Source organism: Poecilia formosa, unplaced genomic scaffold, assembly GCF_000485575.1.
Source record: "Poecilia formosa unplaced genomic scaffold, Poecilia_formosa-5.1.2 Scaffold119, whole genome shotgun sequence".
Lineage (NCBI taxonomy): Eukaryota > Metazoa > Chordata > Actinopteri > Cyprinodontiformes > Poeciliidae > Poecilia > Poecilia formosa.
This window is the reverse complement of record NW_006800058.1, coordinates 685,643-705,134: the sequence shown is the minus strand read 5'-3', so window position 1 is coordinate 705,134 and position 19,492 is coordinate 685,643. Positions and strand designations below refer to the sequence as shown.

At 37.6% G+C, this 19,492-nt stretch overlaps 1 protein-coding gene across 1 annotated transcript in view; it reads left to right on the top strand.

The window, feature by feature from the left end:
* Positions 1-19,492, top strand: part of LOC103143989 (neural-cadherin) — a 307,861-nt gene that overhangs the window by 68,004 nt on the left and 220,365 nt on the right. Inside the window, exons 3-4 of the mRNA XM_016675675.1 lie at positions 14,757-14,954; positions 16,939-17,164. Coding sequence (XP_016531161.1) covers positions 14,757-14,954; positions 16,939-17,164 — 424 coding nt within the window. The remainder of the gene's footprint in view (positions 1-14,756; positions 14,955-16,938; positions 17,165-19,492) is intronic.

The following is a 19,492-nucleotide window of genomic DNA, read 5'->3' as shown; positions in this document are numbered from 1 at the left end:
GTTGAAGGGAATAAAAAAACATATATATGATCATCAGTCACTTTTCCGTGTTTATTTGAAGAGGGTGGCGAGCTGATGCATCGCCGCTGCGCAAACATGATGGAGTTTGTTTTTTTTTTTGCTAAGGTGTGGGCTTGCTTAGTGGAAATGTGTCTGAACTCATTTTGTTCTTTTTTTAATTTAAAAATAGATAATGGATAGAAAATGAGGAGAAGGAGGGATGAGGTAATGTGTTCCAAGTCAATTTCCCCTTCCCAAGATTGACTTCAAAGCAACAGGGCTAATCCTCTCATGCTTGCTCGTTAATAATCCGGTTAATAATCCGTTTAGCAGCTTTCATGCTGTGCTGTTTGCTGACATTATGGCTGCTGCGGAAAAGTAAAGAGGTGAATTGTGGCGTTTCATTCCGACGCTGCCTCCACCCCGCCGCCCATAACATAACCCTGTGTCATACAGCCATGTGCAAAATACTTTGCTTGAGCCTTGTCACTCAGGCAAGCATTCACTGCTGCAAGGAGCCCAAATTGCAGGAACACTGTTTACCTAAACCAACCAGATCATGTTGTTTTTGCATTTGTTTATTTATATGCGGGCGTGTAATGTGATTTTCTTCAAGTACTGAATTGCATCTAAGATGCTGCAGGCTTTTTAGCTGCAGTGCATCACCTTAGGATAAGACACTTTACAAAACACACAGGAATCTATTCTATCGTTGTTGTGATTTCATTTTTAGTTCTATAAACCTTTATGTTTGTTTTTTGTGGAAAAAAAAAAGTTTATGAGTTATAAAAAAATGGAAAACCAAGAAATGTCCAGAAGCTTTGGTTATTATGTTGTCTGCATTTTGGAACGTATTTGGTAATCCTTGTTTTTCATAAAGTTGTTTTAATATACTCAGTGAAATTAAATGTCAAGTCGAAGCCTTGGCCCTTTTGTTTGCTATCAGCCTTAGTGAAAACACTTGGGTTTTACTGTAACTTTTGTTCATGAACTTTACAAAGACAATACCAAGTGGTGCTTTCTGAATACTGTGGAAGTAACTTTGTTTGTCAGGAGATTTGTAGTAAAGAGTGAAAGCAGAAAATGATTTCTGAGCAGCTGCTGGCTTTGCATACATTTTCCAGCCTCCACTGGCTAATTTACTCGGTGTCTCTAGGAGAGACGTGAAAATCACATCTGTTTCTAATCAGCTGAATAAGATTGTGTTTGTCTATAATTGTGACTGAGATGAAACTCAGACTCCATTTTATGGCTAATCGATGTTGAAAATCTATTGATGGTATTTAGAAAGCTTGTCTTGCAACTGAAGCTCTACATCCAGAACCAAAGTGGAACTCTAATATTCCTTTAGGGCACATGTGTCACACTGAAGGCCTGGGGGCCAGATTTGGCCCTGCACAGCTTTTCATGTGGCCCTCAAGACATCAATGACTCCCTCCAGTTTTTCACAAATCTGCAAAATTTGCATAAAATCAACAGAACCCCATATTTGTCTGATTTGACTGATTTTTCTCAAGATTGCCCAAAGAATATTGGGTTTAAGTGACTGCTGCCTCAGCCTTGCTTGATGTCAAGTCATGGACTGTAACCAATGCAGGGAATAATAAAAAGTCACATTTAACATCTCACATTAGCGCAAATATTGTCAAAAGTCCTTCCAAGTATTTTTGAATTAGCACCACAAAATTTGTCATTTTGATTGAAAAAAACAAATCACAAAATCCTGGATGGACAGATCAGTGTGACAAAGATGTTCAATGTTATTTAATTTCAAGAAACTCTTACTGAATGATGAAATGGGTTTTTTTATTGATACTTTAGCAATTGAACGGGTTTTATCAATACATTCTGGCACATTCGGTGCTTTCAAGAACATTCCAATTTTTTGATATGCCCCAAATGAAAATAAGTTTGACACCCTCACTTTATGGGATAAAAAGTAAAGGCCTTTAAGAAAAGGTTCTAGTAAAGGTTAGCGTGAGGTGAGCAGCCAATATTCTCTGTGTTAATCTACAAATAGTAATAGATACAACTTGTTTGTCTCTTATCAGAGTTTCTATTACAAATGTGCACAAAACTTTGTTTTTTATATTCCGCTACTGTACAAAAAAAAAGCCCACAATTTTTCAACTGCAGAATCATGATTAAAATCAGGCATGAATAAGTTTATTCACGCAATAAGTCATTAAAAAACATGATGTGACAACATCCTCCAACTGCTTCCTGTCGTCTTCTTTCTTTTCTTTCTTTTCCACCAGCGGTAACATCTGGGTGTTGATCATCTGACTTGTATGATGTGAAAAAAAGTGTTTCCATTACAGTTTTGTGTAACACACTAATTTTAAAACGGCCATAAAACCAGCTGACCCTGGCCCCAAAACTTTTTTTTCTTATATTGGCATGTTTCCATTAAACAAATTTATTTTTGTAATTCCAATTTGTAAAATTTTAAGCCCAGTGGAAACACAGCTAATATGGTTTAAAATTCCAGACAAGAAGTTGATGCATAACGCCACACTCTACCTGTTTTTCTCTCCTATCCTTTTTTCCCCCTCACATTTAGAACAGTGCCAATCTCAAAGGTTTTGAACAGGAGTCCATGTTTTCCAGCTCCTAGCTGCCGTTCTTCTCACTAAGCCCAAACTAGCAGTTTGCCAGATCCATCATGGTTTTATCTCTCATTATCTTTGGGTCTCCAAACCCACTCTGCTCGCCTTCTGCATCTGCTGGAACTAAGCATAAATGAGAGATGAAACAATTAGCTTCCATTTTGTACAATCAGCAGAAAGAACTCGACAAGAGGACCAATATGCAGGAGGAGGAAATTGGAAAAATGATGCAGAGTCTTTTCTGCAGTCTCGCTGTTTTGAAAGTTAAAAAACAAAAAGAGTGGAACGTCTGTAGAAACCCAAAAAGTAGAGCTAAGTCATGTGATGCCGTCTTTATTAGCACACTCTTTGTAATTAGGATATTATCTCACATAAACTAATGAAGAATAAAGTGCTAATGTTGTACAGATTTGATTAATGGATTGTGTAATCAATGGAAATTTGATTAGTAATTCCTGCGACAGTGTGACAGTTAATTATTGTAGCCATTAAGCAAAAAAAAAAAAAAACTGCTGCCAGTTTCATCTTCACAAATGAAATCAACGACTTTTGTTTTCATCATGTTTTCTTTTAGAAGTTCTTTCTGAAAAGGGAAAAAAATAGCTAAACTAAGCAAAAGTAAATGAGTTTTCACAGCAGTAGGAATTACTTAACCAATTTAATTGTTGAGACTGATTGACTTGCAGATAATGTAACCTGTGCTAACGCAGCCAGAGGTCAGTGTTAGAGGTGTATCGTTCAACCAAATATTTATCTTTCCTTATCCATTTTGAACTACACAACCACAGAAGAGCCCGGAGCCGGAATGCCGTGGCATTTCAGTTTATGCTTGACATTTGCGTTTATGAGTGTCGGCCCTCCTCAGTAGAACAGGTCAGAAAAGGAGTGTGTGTTTCATAGAAATGAATAGAGGTATATATTTTTAACACACCTCTGATGCCATCAGAGCACTCTGCCTTTGACAGAGTTGAGAACAAAAGTTTGTCTCTCAGACAACAATTCCAAGTTCTACGGTGCAGGAAAGGACATGTTTAATACATGGAATTAAGTAATTACATCTTTGACGTTTTTTTTCGCTCATTATTGGGGAATTTAGCAAATAAAAATTATTTTGGTGATTCTAACTGACCTAAAACAAAAGACGTTTGGTCTGATTTATTCTCTACCGGGGGGTGAGGGGGGGGATGTTTGCATCTTTGTAATTGTTGTATGTAAACTTCTGGTTTTCAATGTATATTTTGCGTAAATGGTTAACCTGTCCTCTCCTTAGGTGTGTGTTGCACAGCAGACACATCTTCTTGGTCAAAAGTGAGTGTAAAATTATTATTATTATTATTATTATTATTTATTTATTTTAATCTATAAAGAAACCTGGGTGGATATGTTGAAGTTGTAGATTAGATTTAAGATCAAACAAAAACTTCAGTGTTTAGGACCTTAGATTCTGTATATAATTTAAATCTCAATTATCTATAAATTGTTTATAAAGTTTCTTCTGTGAGGGAATTGAGAACAACAGCTGCATGTAATTAGCTGGAACAATAAGCATAAAGGAGCCGGAGATGCTGCAGCAGTTTACTGTTATTGCCTCCGAACCACTCTCGGTTTAAAAATGAAGGTTTGCTTTCTTTTTGTAACGTTATAATGAAGAAAAAAGCAGTATATATAATTTATTTTACTCAGTTTCATTTTGTGACAGTAATTAAATGTCAAGTTGTAACATTTCATGAAGTGGCAGTATAAAAATGATCAGAATCTCAGTTTGATTTTTGTAAATTATTAAAACTCGTATCCAACAATAAAATCACTACATATGATCAGTGATGTTGTTAAGGTATTTTCCTTTTAAATATCTTTGCTGAGATTTGATTGTAAAAATAATATCTACTAATCTCTTTGGCACACGATCCAGCTCATCTGGCAGGGAAAACATCTTCCAAAGACACAGTATCCCTGTCTGCTGCTATAAACACTCCCGTGGTGTGTGAGGCTGTTTGGATACCGAAGGCAGCTGAGTTAGGACTTTATTTACTTATTTTTTTATGTATCATTTCTTTTGCAGTCGTTTTCAGGTAAATAATTAAATTCAGAATGAGGTTTGTACTTTAGCTTTTTTTAAAAAAACAATGGCCAAAAAAGAATCAATCATTTGTTGTTGTTGTTTTTTTGTTATTTTTTTCTATTTCATTTTCAAATGACAAAAATATATAAAAAAGAAAAGAATAACTTATTTGCTTTAAAATCATACAGGAAAAAAAATAAAACTGTTTTGGTTTCAAATATTTTCAATTTTAGCTTTGAGATGGAGAAACAGGCGTCAGGACCATTTTTCCATTCGATCTTAATATTTCATTGCTTGGGTTTATGTGACCTGGAAATTGTTCTGCGTCCAGAAGTGCGGATAATCAAGCGACACCGGATTTTATGTTGAACACGTTCATTTGATCCTGTGCCCACATCAAAAACAGAATGAAGCAGAGTGAAAGTGGTTCAAAAAACAGAAGTTCAAGCTAGAGTGCACGCAAAATTTAGCTTGACTAATTAAAAGAAAGTTCATTACATAGTTTGGCAGAAAGAATAGTTCACATTGGCTTAAAGTCCGGGGTTTTCCTCGTCTCAACATGTTCATAATAATACTGGACGTCCACTGAATGTTAAAGGGACGGGAAACAGAAGACTGTAGTCCTCACAGAAAGACAACACAACTTAATGAGACTAGCTGGAGATGACAGAGATTACCTCAACTCAACTCCAAATTCAACTCAAACCGACCTGAACACGGCTGGACTTAAAGGATTTGATCATTAGCGGACTGTTTAAAAGGGAACACATTGTCTTCCAAATGTGTGCTTAAGATTTGCATTACTCCCAGAGCTCTAACAGCAGAGCGACAATGCGTATGCGCTGAACAATAAGCAGAGGTGGCGTTAGGTCCACATGGGAAGCAGAGCGACCTCAGGAAGGGATTGACATATTTTTGTGTGTAGAAGGCCAACGGCTGCTTTTGGTAATTAATGGAAAGTTGTTCCTCCTTGTTGGCGACTGCAGCTCAAAGTTTGCAGCTTTAAAAATTGGACATTGGAAAACAATGAATTTACAATGTGTTACTTTTTCCATACATTTTCACTTAAGTGAAAAAGGAATACGACACTTTTGTTGGGTATGTTTACTCAGTCTTTTCTTTGCTAATCTTAGCATTAGCTGCTAAGTGCTAGTTAGTCTTTTCTCTCTCTCTTTTTCTCTCTCTCCCTCTTTTGGTCTCTTGAGGAAGTGACACAGATAAAAGGGTTAGTCACTGTGTTTACTACTTGGGTATTTTCTGAGAAACAAAATAACTGATATTGCTGGGTATTTTTATACTGCTTCCTGTTTAAGCTTGGGAACATGAACAATAAATGAAATACCATTTAATCCCATGAAATGTTGTTTTCTTTTAGCAATACAGATACAACAGGAAGTTATTAGGAGTACCAAACACTTTCAGGGAGCTGTCAGCGTGTTGTCATTGGTGACCCATCATGGTCGATTCATAGCCATTTTATTACTGCACTTATTTGTCTTTATGTGAATGTTAAAATGAATGGTAAACTTCATTAGAATTTAGGTTTTTGTTAGCCACATTCATATCTTCACAGCTAATTTAGTGATTTTTAACTGGCCCATGTACTTATTTTAATCTGCCTGTCTGTCTGTCTGTCTGTCTGTCTGTCTGTCTGTCTGTCTGTCTGTCTGTCTGTCTGTCTGTCTGCTTTTGTTCTATGTGTTCAGACAACATGCTCATTTCTTAGCACATTATTGGCTATCAGAGGGTTTTCAATTATGAGAAGGTGCTAGAAGACTAAACAGAGAAACTATTGGCAAAGTCATTTGTATCATTTGCAATTAGTGAAGAACCAAAGCTTGATCTCGCCCCTCCTCACTCCAACTATCTCTGTTTTTTCCTCTAATCCACTGATTTAATTGGCATTCCTATGGCAAAGTTTGAAAAAAGTCGCCAAGCGCAGCAGCAGCTTTCCATCCATTGTGGATGGAACCGTTACCATTAAGAGCCAAATAGCCCTTCCTAATCCTTATGGAGCTCGTTTAATTAACTGTCCTTCTCTACCATTTTTTCTCTGTTTATCTCAGTTCTTTATTAAAGTTTTTTCTTTGCTTTTTATCTTTTGTCTCTCTTCTTTTCACGCTTGAATAAAGATGCGAGAGCGTTTTGAGGGCAGAGCTCTAAAGCACACGCGCATAAATCCACCGCGGACGCGCTCGCGGTGCAGGTATTGTTTTTAGCCGCCCTCAACCTTTTGGTTTCTGCTCGACTCCCACGCCATTAAGTTTTGTTAAAGCTAATGAGGACCGCTGCAACAAGAAGGAAGATGGGGCACTGAAAAAGAGAAGTCCCACATTATGGCATCAACATAACAGATTGCTTGGAGGAAATGGATTGTGAAGAAAATTTGGAGGCAGGGAGTTAGAAAGGTGCTGATCAGGGTAATCGAAGGAGACCAGAAGAGGAGGGATGGCTCTTTGCTTGATTTATCAGCTGTTAAATCGAGTGCCCTCCACTCTGACAGATTTATGGCACATCCATTATGTAATAATGTAGCATAAAAAAAGACTGTACTGACAGACAGATTAATCAGCTGCATCTTTCAGTTCCAACCATAACACTCTAACCCACCCTTCTTTCCTCACTCGGTTTTTCTCCCTGTGATATTGCAGAAGAAGATGGTCACCACTGACAATATTTTTTTGTAATTATTTCTGCCCACTGCCACTCAAATCACTATACGATAACTAGGCTCAGAGGCAGTGCAGATGTTACAGGGCCAAAGCAGGTTGACAGAGTGTAAAAATCAGCTCGTTTCTCTTGGTCTGGTTTGCAGATGTTTAAATTAATTTGTGTGGGTTTTTTTAAAGATTGTGCTGTTTCACAATGTTCCTTTTTGTGGAAGTGACAGTGTGAGTGCCTTGCCGTTGTAATAGAAAATTTCGTTTTCAGTCTTATTTCATTCTTGAAGGAACTGATGATACTAGAAGTTCCTCCTGAAATCCTTATCAGCTCTCCATCCTGCCATAAAATCATCTCCTCCAAGAGGTGGGAGATAGTTCATGAGGAGGGGGTCAGGGTGTCTCTGTGGCCATCTGGCAGTAGAGATAACATCAGACTTTGGGAGGGTCTTTGTCTTGCTGTGACTATATAACGATGTGATGCATGTTGCTCAGGGCTCTTCTCCTGACTGCGCTCAGTGAGAAGGGTCTTCGAACGCTTTTGCCTTCGAATAAAGAAACTTAAAGACAAAGATTAATCTTTCTCTTATTATTGAAACAGATTCTCATTCCTTGATAATTAAATTTCCATAACACTGTTTCTCCCATTTTTTTGTTTCGAATTTGACCTTTCCAAACCTAAACTGAACACTGAAGCTTCAAACATGGCTCTCATAATGTTTTGTTTGTCTGCTGCTCCTCAAAAAACTCTAGCTCATGTTCCATGTTAACACCATGTTTTGCAGGACAAGGGCTAGAGTTTGTTTTGGTGGAAATACAAAAAAAATAAAGGGCCTAGTAAGATCTAGCACCAGTTGAACACTGGAACCACTTTGATTGAAAAGGCAAACATGATGTAGCATATACTGTTATTGCACTCGTGTCAGAAATGTATTTATGTACATTTACGTAAGTGAGACTTGACAATGGAAAAGAGGCTAAAGTTAAAGCTGCAGTATGCAACTTTTACAAAAAAAAAATTTAAGATATTTGTGAAGCATCACTGCAAAAGTGGAAACCAGGAGGCGGGTCTTAACGCTGTTAGTCACAATCTTGTGTGGCGCTGCTCATCCCCTTCACCCCTTTGCTTCCTGCTACCGCTACAGCTTTTCCCCATCAGCAGATCTTGTTGTGAATGCTATGGCTAGTTAGCATGGCCATCGATGACAGCAGATAAAAGGTTTTCCTGTAACATTAAGTTGTTTTCTGCCATTCGCACATTTAGCAGCGAGTACATAAGAATGAGTGACAGCATTAAGCCCCTCCTCCTGGCTCTGATTGGTTGTTTTTGGTCGGGAGTGGTGCATTTCTTTAACGTTCCAGAATTATTTCAGGGAGGAGATGGAGGAGATCGATCTTTTCACAGATTATCTGTCTCATAACAAACTGTCACGACATATTTTAACAGATATGTAAAACACATTCTTTATAAAAGTTACATACTGCAGCTTTAATGACTGTAAAGCCATTCAGATAAGAGGCTCAGGTGGAACTTCTATGGAAGCAACACAGTGAAAGAACTTGAAGTAAGTGACAGTGATAATTGCAAATAATTCATAACTGGCTATAGGTGTAGCATAACGGCAGATATAGCTCCAGATGACCTTAGCCACTTGAAGCATAAGTTTAATAAACATAATCAAATTGAATGTTTTCAGCAAAGAGCTGTACTACTAGCCTGCAGAACAATTAAATGTTCAATGGAGTTTGACTGTTCAGAGAATGTAATGTTTGTAAGATGAAGATGTTCAAGTCCAACAAATATGACCTGTCCTGTAACAGGATCATTCTCCAGCCTTGAAGTGACAAAAATGTGGTTGATGTCAGGCAAAGATAAGAATGTGATATTTTTTTGTTGGCTTATTCTGGAGCCGTTTGCAGAGCCATTTTAAACTTCAGAATGCTGTTTTAAATGTGATGTGCTCTTGTATCTTCTACCTCTGTTTTATGCTTTTTGCTTTGCTGGTTCCCAGCTTGTAGCCATGTGCTAAAAGCATTCCACTTCGGGGAGTGTAGGGGCAGAACAATAATCAGTGGATTTGACATCCTGTGAATATGAAAAATTGTTTGGTTGTAATAGCAGTTGCTCAGACCTCAACTAACTTTGACAGTTTATTATTCCTCCTTCCCCTTTCTGTTGGCTAAAAAATTATTATTGTACTTTCAAACACATCTTCAAAATAGTGAGGTTGTCACTGTGTGGTTCCCATCGTTGCTTCTACCTTCCCTTATCTTCGGATATACAGTATATATATGAAATGTATATGTATGAAATGAGAATCACATCCGATTAATGAATGGACTATGGCAAAAATGAAACTGAAAATCAACTACAAAACTGACTAACTACCATAAATGCAGCATTAAAACAGAGTAACCTCCTCTATCTGGCGAAGGAGGAGGAAGAACACAGGAAAAGGGGGAGTGGAGAGGAAGACCATATCAGGTAAAACTTCATTATCTGGTTGGGATCTGCCATTGGCTTTGGATAACAGGATCATAAAACTCATGTTTTTCTTGGCTAACCTCTACCTAGACAAAAGAGAGTTTATTAATAATAAACTTTGCATTTAGTATTGATAAATGCAAAATGGATGTGCGTTTGATAATAAGAATGAAAAGGCGGAGGAGGAGAAAAGGAGCGACAAGAGGTGGAAAGGAAAGAATGAAGGGAAAGGAGCCAATGAGCGCAAGCAACGATCAATTCAACTATACTGGATCCAGACAGACTAACATGTGACAGAACATCGAAGCAAAAACATAACATAAGAATAACACAGCATGGTCTAAAAATCAACTGCTGTCCTCTTTTGCTCTGCTCTGAGAGGCTGTTCACTTACAAAAAAACCAACAGTATTGGTCAATATCTGAATCTGCAGGTCAGGATTTTTAAGGATTATGTTCAGTGATCGGCCAAAAAAACTGCAATCGCTGCACCTCTTGTATCACAACTTTGCAGTAGTTGCATGTAAATTGAAGTTCTTGCACACAATTTTTCAGCTGTTTATAGTATACCTATAAACTAAAGCAAAATGAGAGAAAAATAAATTAGACATCCTCTAAACTGCAAATGTTAGTAGCAAACAGGCCCAGGAAGAAGCCTCCAGTAAAACTGTTCCTGATCCCAGTTCCCACTGTTCCTCTGGATATTGGATCCAGTAAAATGGATTAGTGTGAATGATGGCCATTGCATCAATCTGGATTTCCCTATGGTCTTTCATTACAAACTAATCCAGTGATGATTGTCATTAGTAAGAAAGGCAGTGCTTGTGTGAATATATGAGTGTTCGTGAGAGGGAAAAGAGAGCGAGAGAAAGAAATTGTTAGGGGACAGAAAGAGAGATGCATTTTGGCAAAGCATACGGAATATTAGCCCGGTGATTTATTATCTGGGTAATGACGTCCCTTCTTCCCCAAAGCTGCATTGTCCTTTAGCCAATTAATTTTGAATCTGTTACACCCTCGGAGAGAAACAGGGGGAGACATTATCAACACTCTCTTTGTTTGAACCCCAGAGTCAAGTGCAGTGCTATGTATTTTATTGTAAGCTGTGGCTGGTTAACCCTGCTCTTCTGTCTTCGTTTGATGTCTGCTTATGTGTTTTCCTTGTATTGGTCCCCTATACAGTATCCTCTCTTCTTTAATGACATTGATTTATGCAACTGCTTGCCACTGCTGCTTTTTTTTATCCCCTTCTTAATTCCACCATTTTCTTTTTTTCGTTGTTTTCTCAGTTTCCATAACAACCGTGGGGTCATTTTTCAGCTCCTTCCAGCACTACGGTCTTAATCCCGTTCATACGACACTCGACTCTCGTTTTCCTTCGTTCCGGCTGTGCTCTCCATTACGCCATGGTGTCTTGTCATTCAGACAGCACTTTGTTCTCTGTGTTTTTGTGGAGGTAAAACCATTTGGAGAAAAGCCACACATACCCAGCCTTTTGAAATGTTTCACATTTTGCCACGTTACATCCACAAACATTAATGTACGGGGATTCTTTCGTTTTTACAACTGCCTTAAATATTTACCTAACTAGTATACAGTTTACCTGTGTGTAATTCATTTCCAGTTGAAATACAACTGCATGTTAATGGACATTAGACAACAAATGGCATCACGAAGACCAAGAAAAACAGATTGATCAGGGATGGGGAGGATGTGACGTAATCAGTTTTCGTCAGGTGACGAAAATTGTGTCATTTTGTTTTCAGCCTCATGTCATTGGCCCCTTCCTAATACAAAGCCACTGGCAAACTTCTCATTACCCTCTGCATAAGAAACTCTTGTGTGATTGGTCAGAATTCTGTGGCTGTGGAAAACATCCCCAACTATGTGACTTCTAGAAGCACTTTTTTCAGCCAAACAGCAGACTAGATAGTTTTGAAGAGCAATTGTCCGAGGCTGAGAGGAAGTTCGTTCTGTTGGACCAAAACTCTGAACTCCCCTGATGGAGCAGGCGAACGTCCCACCGAGGCCTTCCATTCTTTTTTCCCTGATAACATGTAAAACAAAATGAGATGCTGCAGCTCGTCCACCATTATTTCCTGCTGTGATTAACTTGTGAACTCATAATAGTCAGTTCTCTCTGCCATGATCGCTGTGTTTACTGTACTGCTGAAAACCACACATATGTATCCTGGAGAGGGAGGGCTTTGACAGGAACTCGGCTCGGTGTGTCTTGTGGACCTTGAAAGGTGTGTGAGAAAAAAATCAATGTGATCGTGCTTTGACTGTTCTACTTCAGCCCAGCCTTGCTTGGTCTATTAAGCATAATGGAGCATGTCTCCTCCTCCTCTTTAGTACGTATCAACCTGTATTAGTGCTATATCATTTTGACTATTTGTTTTAGGCAGTTTACAGAGAAGCTGGTCAAGGTTGATGAGATGCAAGGCAATCTTGGTAGACAACATGTTGAAGGCTGCAATAGACTTGAAATGGAGTTACCATGACCAGGTAAAGGTCCAGACCCAAATCTAAAACATAATTTATGGCAAGACCCGAAGAATTGTGTTCACAAATCTAGTCTGACTGAAGTTGAGCTATTTTGCAAAGAAGAATGGGCTGGAACTTGAGCTGTAGATATGTTGAAAGGTGATAGAGATTCATCTCGAAACACTCGAAGTTCTAACCTCAGCAAAAAGGTGATTCTAGTTGATTCTACAGAGTATTGCTTCAGGTGGGCTGAATGGAAATGCACGTCACACTTTTCAAATTTGTATTTGTGAAAAACTCAAAACTATGTTTCATTTAATACTACACAGCAATGCACTACTTCTGGCTGGTATTTAACATAAAATCTTTGTGTTAGTTAGAGGACACAATATGAAAATCTTTAAGGGGTATGGGAAATTTTGGAAACTTTTCTAGTGACTTCTAAGTCCAAACAATACAAAGCTTTTAATTTACAAAGTGTTTTGTCTTCCTAGCAGGTATCAAATCCCAAAATGCTGGTCTATTGGTTCCTGTCTTTAAATCATTCCTTCACCTGCCTTCTGTCACTAGTAAATAAAGCTGTGCTCTGTGTGTGTGTGTGTGTGTGTGTGTGTGTGTGTGTGTGTGTGTGCGTGTGCGTGTGTGTGTGTGTGTGTAAAGGGTGAGTGAACTGATGCGTTCTTTTGATTGCTATTCCCAATGCATTTAAGTGCACTGATTGTAATTACTAGTTTAGATGCTGAGATTGTCTTGTGGATTTTTTTTATTATAGACCTCTGGTCTCTTCTTAAAAAAATAAAGCGAAAAATCAAGTGTGACTGGGTTAGTACAATGACATTGAATACAAATACTAGTGTCATGGTTTTACTTTTTTATTTTTGAAACAAAAGTTGAATGATTTAGTCTATTATACAAATGAAAATTGATCCTCTAGAACTACTTCTGGTAAAATGTGATATATGACTGCAATCAGTCTCTTTTTCCTCTACAGCACTTTGGATTGTTTTCTAAGCCAAAACTCTCAGACTGAGTTTCCTTCAAGTATTTTGCATTTACTAATCATGTTTTGTGCTGGATTTCAGTTGATTAAGTTGCACAAGTAAATTAAGTCTATTTATTATAAAATAAAACTGTAATTTATGAAAATAAAACTGTAATTTTGCTGATATAATGTTATGATATAGTGTTTATTTGGTCATTTTTGATATGGGTGTGACAATTTTTGGTCTACCTAAAATTTTTCAGAAATTTCTTTGAAGGGATGCACTGAATGTAAAATTTTGGGCCGATATCAATTTTAATATTGCTGTCATGCCCGATATTTACCAATATTATATTATATTACATGTAAATATTTCACAAATTTTTGGAAATGTTGGAAAAAAACGACCACACCGTTGACCACTTCTTCTCTGCTTCAGTTAAACTCATCACAGTCCTGCATTGCATCATCACTATATGACCAGACAAATACCACATGACCAACTAACTCCCTGCACTCCCTCTTCCTAAACAAACAGCAACAAGAATATCGATTGTTAATATTGACCCAGCTTTGTTTATCAGACCAATTTTTATATGTTAAAAAATGACTATTATCAGACTGATGTTAGTGCCGATATGTCTTTACTTTTTTTTTTATTGTGCTGTTTTCCAGCTCCTTTCTTTATTTTGCTAGTGTCTCACCCACTGCTCAAATGTGAATTTGTGTTAAATATGGTTGAGCAATGTGCATCAAACATAGGGGTGTGTGTTTTCAGAAGATTCTCTTTTGAAGAAATGTGAACAGTAAAACTACCTAACTTGTTTTTTTTTTTTTGTTTAGGTATTTGGTTTTCATGAATAAGTTCTTCTTTTCTACTTAACTCTACCACCATGCAAGGAAAATATATACATACTGTACATACACATATGTTGTTTGCCATGTACAGCCTTTCAGACATGCCCACCCAAAACTAAATTAGCAAGTAATATGTAAATTGTTTTCTTTTTATCACCAAAATATGACTTCTGTTGTTAAAACTTTGATGTCTTCAATGTCGAACCACCATTTTTACTTTCATTATAGAATTTTGTCTCTTTCTCTCACCTGCAAAAGAAACTTCATTTCCACCAGAGCCAGGCGATAATCCCACCTGCCCTCATTGATATAACTTCCCCACACCCCATAATAGGAGTTACTGCTGACTGATAAACCTTAAAAGTTCTTACCTGTCCTTTATCCTCCATTGCATCACTTGTTCTTTTTTCCACATTATCAGCATTGGCTAAATTACTGGGCAGACTGTCAGCCGCTGTGACATTTTAAAGTACCTGTTAAAGGTTACAGACTAAGAATGTGATGGCAAGAAAAAGGAAAAATCCCTTAAACACTGTTCACTATCCATTATATTATCTTTCTGCCACAACAGTACACCTACTCTAAACTGCCTGCGTCTTTTCTTTGCCCTTTAGGTTTGGAGTGGTACCTGGTTAGAGTGGAGCTGACTGTGACTGATGTAAACGACAACATCCCAGAATGGAGCATGGTTCCTGCTCCCTACCTTGCAGTGGTTTCCCCAGATGCGACTGCAGGATCACTGGTCTACAAACTCATTGCTCAGGATGGAGATGAAGGTCTTAATGGTGAAGTGGAGTACTTCCTGTCTGATGGTAGGTTGCTTTTTTTCCCCATTTCATATTAGACTGGTTTATTTTTATTTATCAACTCCAACATGTTTGCATTAATGTAATGAAGACTTTAGTTTTAGGACAATCTTTAAACTCATCATGTTATCAGTAGTTCTTTGGGGTAAGTGCCGCTAACGTTTTAGTTAGCTAACTAGAACAAGTGCATTTAACTTTTTACCTAACTAAAAAGGTAGAGGCATTAACCTTTTTTAACTAACTAAAATGTTTAGCTAATGTTTTAGCTGGCCATAATATTAGCTGCTGTAAAGGTAGCTGCACTAGCACTACAGTACTAATCATGAATGTTAGTTCCACTAGGACTAAAGTATTATACCAATATGTTATTTCACAAAAGCTAATGCTGAAACGCTCAATTCAGCCATGTTGTGATCCGTCATGTGTCACTGACACATCATGTGTTACAACAAATTATATAACCCTCGCCAGGGTCAAATTTGTTTTGCAAATTCCTTCCTGAAGTTATGCCTTTAGGAACTGACTTTTTTGGAGCAGACATGCTATGATTCAGTATGGTGAAGGTGGACCCAAATGTGGAGAGGCAGAGGCATCAAGTAAATGAAGGTTTAATAAAAATAAAAAAAAAGGATGAACAAAACCCACAGGGAACACAGGGAGCCAGAGCAAGAACAAAAACAGGAATCCATGAACAATAACAGCAAGGAAATTATGTGGAAGAAAATGGGATTTAATGGGATTTAATGGGAGGAATCAGCAAGGAGTCACTTAGAATGAGTTTTATTTATACTGGGGACCTTGATCACTGAATAAGGAACAGATTAGAAATGGTTTGCAGGTGTGAGGAGAGAGATAGAGAGATAATGACATGGGGCAAGGAAGAGTACAGTGGGAACTAGGAAATTATTGTAACATTAAAGAATAATTAGAAATAATAAATAATCACTTAAGTAAAATAGAAACAAGGTTTAAAGAAAGAGACCAAGAAGCAGAATAATAATAACTAAAATTAATAAATCAATAAATAAATCCCAAAACAACTCAAAACAAACTAGCACCTGACAAGACCTTTCATCCATGGTTCCAGTTTCATAGTTGTTAAAGTGTTGCTTACTCTGTTGCTGATTTTGCCTTATTAACTATCGCTTTGGTTAGAAAACATGCAGAACATGAGAGAGAAACTGAATTATAGGGTGTAGTTCTACAGTGGTGCATTGTGGGTGTAAAACAAATGTTATTTGCTGCATCATTTTTGAGTTTTCATTTTTAATAAAAAGTAAAAAGAAATCCTCCCTTTTTCCAAAAACCAATAATCTTTTTATCGCTTTTTATCTTCTGAAAAATGCCTCTTCTTATTTCTCTATCAGAAACAAATATCTTTGTTGAATAATTCTGAATCTAAATATGCGAGGGTTGGATGTAATTTTGGTTTTAGTGTTGAAATTGATATTGAATATCCATATTTCCAAAGAAGTTAGGAAAACACAGAGACGTCGATAGTGTGGGGGTTCTCTCTGCGGCTTATCCGTTGTGGACATTTTCCACTGTGTGGCAAAACGGTTCTCCTGCTGAATGGGTTAGAGCTGGCAGCTCCGCTCACTGACAACGTTTTAAAGTCCTGCATATGTCAGTGTGTTCTCAAACAGTCCACAAGTCAGAAATGACGGAAAGACCCATGAGCTGTCACAGAATCAGAGGATGTTCAGCAACGACCTGACCCTGTGCTGGTGGAGGGCCAGATGAGCTACCATGGTGGTAGACTTCTTGATTAAAATGCTTTAGCATGTAGTTGCTCTGAAGCTTCATATTCAGCTTCTGTAGCATCAAGGTGGAGGCAAAATGAAGCCGCCTGTCATTCATAGTGTCCAACTGTCCATTAGAAATGACTCTGCAGAGCGCTCCATCATGGCAGCTCAGCTCTGTTGCTGCTTGTGTTTTTTTTTTTTTTTTCCACAGATTTTCAGTGTCTTGTCCACCAATTTATGTGCAGGTGGCGATGGTCGATTTGAAGTGGACAGGAAGAGTGGCCAGATACGGACGACGGGGCTTCCCCTGCAGCGTGACAGAGAGTACCTGCTGACGGTGGTGGCAGCCGACGGGCTGGGCAGCCGCAGTGCCCCTGCCATCATATCTGTGGTGGCTGGAGCCCGGCCACCGCAGTTTACTAATGCCTCCTTCACCATCGCTATACCGGAAAACACGCCGGAAGGACAGCCGTGAGTTTCCCACACCAGCTCTCTGTTATCATAAACCAGGGACTTGCAAAAGTATTTATTGCTGCGTTTCCATTACAAATGTGCACAAAACTGTCAATGTTCTACTAATGTAAAAGAAAAAACCCCTAAAATAAATAACATTTTGCAATTGCAGTGTTTCCATTCAATAGAAATCACAATTAAAATCACACATGAATAAGTTTGTTCATGTGATAAGTCACTAAAAACATGCCTGCGCTATCATCTTCCAACTACTTCCTGTCGTCTTCTTCTTTGTGGTTTGCACCATTAGAAACAACATAATATGCCCCCTTCAATTTGAAATGTTTGTATTCCAATCAGAGGAGTCCCTTCAATTTTACAGGAGTCTACTTATAATTTTTTTGCAAACATCGACACTTTCATAGTTATTTTATAATCTTAGGGTATTACAAATATGCAGTTTGACAGAGAGAAATGTTAAACTTGTTTTTAGACAATGCAGCAATCATAAAATCAGGACTGTATTTGAACAATGCAACAACTAGGTAATGGAACAAACTAGTTGTTTCTGAAATATGTGAGGAGTGAAGAAAAGACAAAATAATAATAATAATAATAACATTATTAATAACTGCATTAATAAGGCCAAATTAGGAGCTTTACATATCTCCCTAAACCATGACATGACCCGCTGATCCATCAGCCTCGGTTCACGTGTAATCCAGGGCACCTGCTTGGACACAGATGCGCTAGAATGGCAGCAGATTCTCTCCAGCAGCCATGAAAGAGCCTTAATCTAACACAAACAGATGTGGCAGACATGGGCCCAGTAAACAAACCACTGGTGATGAGGCATATGGAGATTTTCTTCTGTTTTTTTTTTTTTATTTTTTTTAGTTTGTACAGCAGCCTTGTTTGGCTCAGCAGACGGAGGAGTGATTATTCTTATTCAATTTAATACTCCCGTCGTAAAGCCAGACATATAGATGACTAATACAAACTTTAATGTGCTGTGAATGCTTTTTATTGGCTTCTGTCATTAAACTCAAGAGTTGGGCACACAGTAATAAATGGATGTCACTTTAAGTCTTGAAGGAATTCAAATGACACTCGTTCCAAAGTGCAAATAGTGTGAATTATTCTCTATGGCCTGTGTCAACTTTTCAAGGCTCATTTTACTCAGTTTAATGTCAGGCTGCCTTATAATCAACATGCTGTAGAGTATAACTTTCCACTGCATATGAACTGCCTCTAAGTCCACTGATGGAGCAGATTTAAGCTTCATTCTGTCTTGGTTACCAAAGTTTGACACCTAATTTTTTCAAGTTTTCTAGTGTTTATATTTAACAGCGGTGTAATAATCTGCACTGTGATGAAATACTAGAAGCACTTTATCGTAATTCAGTGCACTGCAGTGTCACTATTTACCATGTTTTCAACAGCATTCTTTATCTTTTCTAACACAAAGTGCTTCCAATAAGAAGTGTTAAACTAGGCTAGACTGAAACCAATAACTGATCCTTGCTGTTAGATTTGCAAGTCACACATTTAATTCAGTTAAATTCACAGTGTGAAATATCAGTGTCTTGAGATCTCATTATGTGTTCATGCTGTTGTTGCAACTTCACTTAGCTTAGCAAACCATTTCCTGGTGAACAGCAAAATAAAATAAAATAAAAAAAGATGATAATAATCCGAACAGTCAGATCGAGGAGAACTGCTAAGGTCAGGATCAGATTACATATTCCACTGTTAACTTAAAAAGTGCAAAATCCCTTCTGTCACTTATGTTTAGTGATGCAAATGAAATGATCTAAACATTTACAAAATACTGCTGTCTATTGGTCCAGTTCAATATGAATTTTGGTTCAAAATGTCACCAGTTCATTGTAAATTCTTGTAGGATCTTGCATGACCTGCATGTTTGAGATCTCCCAAAAGTGGTTTAGAGAAGCAGAGGTCATAAATCTGAGAAGACCATCCACAACCTTCACTTCGTAATGTCATGTTGCCAATGGCGTTGGTTGACTTGGTGTTGAAATTTCCAAGTATCAGCTCTATTTGAACAGGGGTATTGTGTAAATTTGAGCTTTTTTGTGATTTATATCATAATATTATTTGCTTATCAAAAATGTTGTGATAATATGCTGAAAGTGGAGTGCTGGATCTAGATAGATCTTCTTAAAGAGACAAAGATCTAATTTCAAGGTGTTAAATAAATTTTTTCTAAGTTATTTTTGATTTATGTAGTATTTTATTGCCATTGAAGGTAACCTAGTTATTTGATTGGGCTATAAAATGACACTATGTGCCTGGAAAATACATAATACTGTCTCTTTAAGTCTT